Raw genomic sequence first — 5,019 nt, 5'->3', positions numbered from 1 at the left:
AAAAAAAAAAAAGCCAATTTTTGATTCACTCAAGTCATTCTGTGGCAATGGTTTCCAAGTGAAACCACCGTCATAGCTGCAAAAATCTAAAAGCAACGTGAAAATGAGACCGCTGTACACTCAAGTAGTTTTACCGGAGTGTGGGGTTGTTGATCCTGCCCATGAAGAGAATGCCCTTTGTCGAGCGCTCCATGATGAAGACAAAGAAGGGTCTGTTGACTTTTATGGTTTGGGGCAAACTCAAGGGCATGATTTCAAGGGTGGTGACAGCTGCTGCCTCTGTGCCAGTTTCATCCACACTCAGCACAGCCTTGTGGGAGACCTGCAGAGGAACCAGGCAATATTCAAATTAAAAGCGAATAACTTGAACTGCAGATGCCACAAAATGTTGAGCCCAAAAGGGAGTCCTCAGTCAGTCATACCTTTGACACTTTAAGCTTGACCTCTTCAGATATGCCAGAGAAGTCTGCCGTGTCTTCAAAAGCATTAGTTATTCCCATTTGCTTTAGAATACCTTCTAGAGAGGCTTCAGCAGAGATGGAAAATTTTGGCATGGAAAGGTTTATGTTTCTGTGGAACAGAAGACTATTAATACCACTCCCATTTATGCTACAAGGTCAATATAGAATATCTTACCTTTTAAAAAGAGAGTTCTGCCATTCCATGATGGAGTCCTTGTTGATCATGCTTTCCACAATATCAATCATTCCCTCATCAGGCAGGACAATCATCATAGATGTGTTGCCTCTGTAGGGCAGCTGGAGGACAGTTGTGTGGTTGTCATAATCATGGTAGTAATCAAAGCGTCGAGTTGCCCACATCATGTCAACCTCAACTTTGGTGTTTTTGTCCACGTAGAAGTCGCCCTTTGTCGTCAAGTTCTTGTTAAAAGGGTTCAGCCACTGTCCTATAGGAAAGTGGAAATAATGTTAATTAAAAATAAAATTTAAAAAACTTTGGTCAATTTGTATTGTAAGGTGTTCCCAATTTACAACTTTAGAATAGAAACATTTGTTAAAAGTGAAAGATTAAAACTACATGTTTAAATGCAGTCTGAGCAGGTGGTTGTCCACAGACTTGTGCATCCTTACCTCTAAAGTAGACCCAGTTGATCAGCATCATAGACATCTGAGGGTCCAAGTCCTTGACCAGATCCTTGATCTTATCATGGGTTTTAGTGGCAATGTGTTGGTTAATCTGTGCTTTTGCTTCAGCAGGATTTTTAAAGTCAACATTGAAGACCTCACCCATGAAGTACCGTCTAATATCATTCAGAAAAGCCGGTAGAGGATTGAAGCCAGTGCGTACGACAACAGAGTTACCAACTTCCAACTGCACGTTCTCCTGGCTGTTGAACATGAGGAGAGCATACTTGTAAGCTTCATTGACTTGCATCTGGTCCAGGGTGCTGTAGCCCAAGCTTGAAAACAGCTGGGTGTGTGCATCACCACGGGCCCCTGCAGACAGCATGGACAGAGCGGTGGAGATGCCCAGCGGTGAATAGAACATGTTCTCCCCAGCAGCCTTGGATTTCAGATGGTGTCCAAGGGCAATGGCAAACTCAGCATTATGAGGAGAGAGAACGCGCCAGGCAATTTCACCCTCGTGGCTTTGTTCAGAGCCATGATTGGGATCCGCCCAAACTTCAGCCAGCAGTAGGGCTGCTAGAGCACAACTTGCAAAGACACGATACATCTCCAATGCCTGTCCATGAAAGTAGCAGATTTAAAGTAGGACTTTGCAAATAAACAACCTAAATATTTCAAATGCAAATAAGAATTATCATTTCCTGTTCTGACTTTGCAAATAAACAACCTAAATATTTCAAATGCAAATAAGAATGATCATTTCCTGTTCTATGGATTAAATCTATAGAATATCACAATTCAGGTCTTTTGAGATTCATATCTAAAAACCAATTTTTTCCTTTCATAAGAGCTTTTAAAATTGCTGACAATATTGTGACACAGTAAACAACTTCCCTACCTTTTTTCCACACCTCTTCACAGTGACCAAAGAAGTCGGACTTCCCTTTTCATACAGGAGCTCACAGCTGACAATAATTAACATCAATCACACTTGCTTTTCTGTCTTGGCCTGTTGGATTTTATCAGTCCTGCAGCAAAACCCACTCAACAAGAAAATAAGAAATTCTCCCAAATTAATCCAGTTAGTGCTGTTTCTTCTTGGGTAAACCCAGAAATTAAAGTAGACAAGAAAATTCTTGTAATGGAAAGAGGATGGATCTTAAATGAAATGGGGTGAAAACCACTGATTACCTTGGAGAGTCATATATTAATTACTTGAAATTTTTCACAGATGGCTTAAAGAGCACAAAGGGGTGGGTGGGATTAGGGGGTCTATATACCAGAGTTTGAAATTTTCATTTCCAAAAGAATATCAAACCAACTTTCAGTTTCACAGCAGAAATGGTAGCAGTAAAATTAAGCCTACAGTGGATAGAGGAGGTTAGAGCAGACAGAGAGCTGGCATGTACAGACTCAAAGGCTGTCATAGAAAGCCTTCAGTCTAAAGGAAACAACAGGAAAACATCTACACAGCACACTTTATTCAGGTTACACAGGGGTGGTATGATGTTCAGTTTTGTTGGGTATCAGGACACGAGGGGGTGGAAGGAAATGAGAGAGCAGATAAACTTGCTAAAAAGGCTTTGAGGGGTGAAATAACAGTTAATATACTGCCATGGAAAGGAGAGTGTAAAACAATAATTAAAGGGAAAGAAATTGAAATTTGACCAGAAAAATGCGATGAGAACAAGAAAGGACGATTATTCAAAATACAAAACTCTATCACAATAAAGAATTATAGAGAAAGAAGTAGAAGAGGTGATGTGATAATAATGAGACTGAGGGTAGGCCATACTTTCTAAATGATACAATGTGTATAATGGGGAAAAGGAATAACAGCAACTGTGAGGAATGTGGTGAAACCGAAAGTGTGGAACATGTATTGATGAAGTGTATTAAATATACTGAAGAAAGGGAAAAATTGAAAGAAAGAGTTAAAGCAGGGAGTGTATGGAGCTTAAAAGGGATCTTAGGAAGAGAGGAGGTCATAGAGAATTTAAGTATAGTTAGAAAACTGTTGTTTATTTATTTACGTTATATAAATTAAAAACAGAATTTAGGGAATGGATGCTATGAGATTACACACTCATGCTCAGTAGGTGGCGATACGCACCTGAACGTTTCTTGCAGTCTGCCAGTAAATTAAAGAAAAAGAAGAAGAACCCCCTCAACACTGTTGGCTGGAGAATCTCTTGGGAGAGTTGTCATGTAATTTGATTTTTTTTTAAATGCAGGTAGATGAGGTAGACATGGATTTTGAGGGGTGGACACCGGTAAGTAGAGGGAGAGAACGAGGAAAAGGTCAAATGGACGAAGGGATGGTGACTGACAGGTGAAGAGATCCCCATGCTCCTTAACCTCCTTCCTGAGGGGAGTTGGGCAAAAAGTGTGTGTGCTTGGTGAGTGGGGTCCTTCATGATGCAGGTGGCCCTCTTCCTGCATCTGGAGGTGTAGATGTCTGTGATGGTGGGGAGGCTGATTCCGACAGATTTCTGTGCAGCCTTCACCACTCTCTGCAAAGCTTTTCTTTCTGCAGCTGTGCAGCCTCCATGCCACACGTTGATGCTGGAGCACAGGATGCTCTCCACTGCACACCTGTAGAAGGAGGTGAGGACTGAGCTTCCCAGACCAGCTCGCCTCAGCCGTCTGAGGAAGTAGAGTCTCTGATGAGCTTTCTTGATCAGGCTGGTGGTGTTGTTGCTCCAGCTGAGGTTGTCATTCATGTGTACACCCAATTACTTGTAGCTGAAGACCACTTCCACCGCAGATCCTCTTATGTTCAGGGGTGTGTGGATGTTTTTGTTCCTTCTGAAGTCCACAATCATCTCCTTTGTCTTCTTCACATTGATGTGAAGGTTATTCTCTTTGCACCATCTCTCCAGGTGTTCCACCTCTTGCCTGTAGCTGGACTCATCATTGTTTGTGATGCATCCCACCACCGCTGTATCATCTGCAAACTTTACAATGTGACAGCCTGGATGGCTAGCTGCACAATCATACGTGAGCAGAGTAAACAGGAGGGGGCTCAACACACATCCCTGAGGAGAGCCAGTGCTGAGGGTTATGGTGGAGGAGGAGAAGTTGTGGATCCTCACTAACTGTGGTCTGTTTGTTAAAAAGTCTAGTACCCAGTTGCAAATGAAGGGGCTTAGTCCTAGTGTGGATAGTTTGTCCATCAGGGTTTGGGGGATCATGGTGTTGAAGGCGGATGTGAAGTCCACAAAGAGCATACGGACGCAAGAGTTTTTCTGCTCCAGGTGGTTGAGCGCAGTGTGGACCACAGAGGAGATGGCATCCTCTGTTGATCGGTTCTCACGGTATGCATACTGATGAGGGTCCTCGTTGATGTTGATGGTTGTTTTAATGCGAGTCATGACCAGTTTTTCAAAGCATTTAGCGACTATCGGGGTGAGGGCCACTGGCCGATAGTCATTCAGACCAGTCACTGTAGAGCTTTATGGGACTGGGATGATGGTGCAGTCTTCAGGCAGGTGGGAACTGTCTCCAGGGTAAGTGAGGTGTTAAAGATGTCTGCCAGCACCTCACAGAGCTATCAGCACATTCCTTCAACACTTTTCCGGGGATGTTGTCTGGGCCAGTTGCTTTGTGCGGATTAATCCTCCTGAAGGTACTCCTTACTTCTGCTGAGGTCACGCTGAGATGCTCTTTATCCGGTGGTGAGGTGAGTCTGGTACTGGGTGGTCTGTTCGGGTCTTCAAAGCGTGCATAGAACTTGTTGAGGGCATCAGGCAGAGATGGGTCTTTGGAGCATTGTTCACTCCTTGCTTTATAATCTGTTATGCACTTAATGCCCCTCCACATGCTCCGAGGGTCTTGTGAGATGAATTGACCCTCGATCCTCTTTGCATATGTGCCCTTGGCCCTCTTAATACCAGCAACCAGCTCTTTTCTTGTCCTACTCAGCTCCTCT

At 43.4% G+C, this 5,019-nt stretch overlaps 1 protein-coding gene across 2 annotated transcripts; it reads right to left on the bottom strand.

Annotated features, from left to right (window-relative positions):
* Positions 1-37: 37 nt before the first annotated feature.
* LOC119418443 (alpha-1-antitrypsin homolog) lies at positions 38-2,009 on the bottom strand. 2 transcript variants are annotated; one of them, XM_037685725.1, is made up of 5 exons: positions 1,987-2,009; positions 1,092-1,704; positions 637-907; positions 423-570; positions 38-322 (listed from the first exon to the last, which is right to left on the bottom strand). In XM_037685725.1, the coding sequence occupies exons 2-5, from the start codon at positions 1,693-1,695 to the stop codon at positions 131-133; spliced, it is 1,215 nt and encodes a 404-aa protein (XP_037541653.1). In that variant the 5' UTR covers positions 1,696-1,704; positions 1,987-2,009; the 3' UTR covers positions 38-130. The 2 variants fall into 2 exon arrangements, with proteins under 2 accessions (XP_037541653.1, XP_037541654.1); XM_037685726.1 differs by having other exon boundaries at positions 1,092-1,706; positions 1,990-2,004.
* Between the last annotated feature and the right edge of the window lie 3,010 nt (positions 2,010-5,019).

This window comes from Nematolebias whitei, chromosome 12 (assembly GCF_014905685.2).
Source record: "Nematolebias whitei isolate Nwh7 chromosome 12, NemWhi1, whole genome shotgun sequence".
NCBI lineage: Eukaryota > Metazoa > Chordata > Actinopteri > Cyprinodontiformes > Rivulidae > Nematolebias > Nematolebias whitei.
Note: the sequence above shows the minus strand (reverse complement) of the source record. Positions and strands in the feature narration are given on the sequence as shown.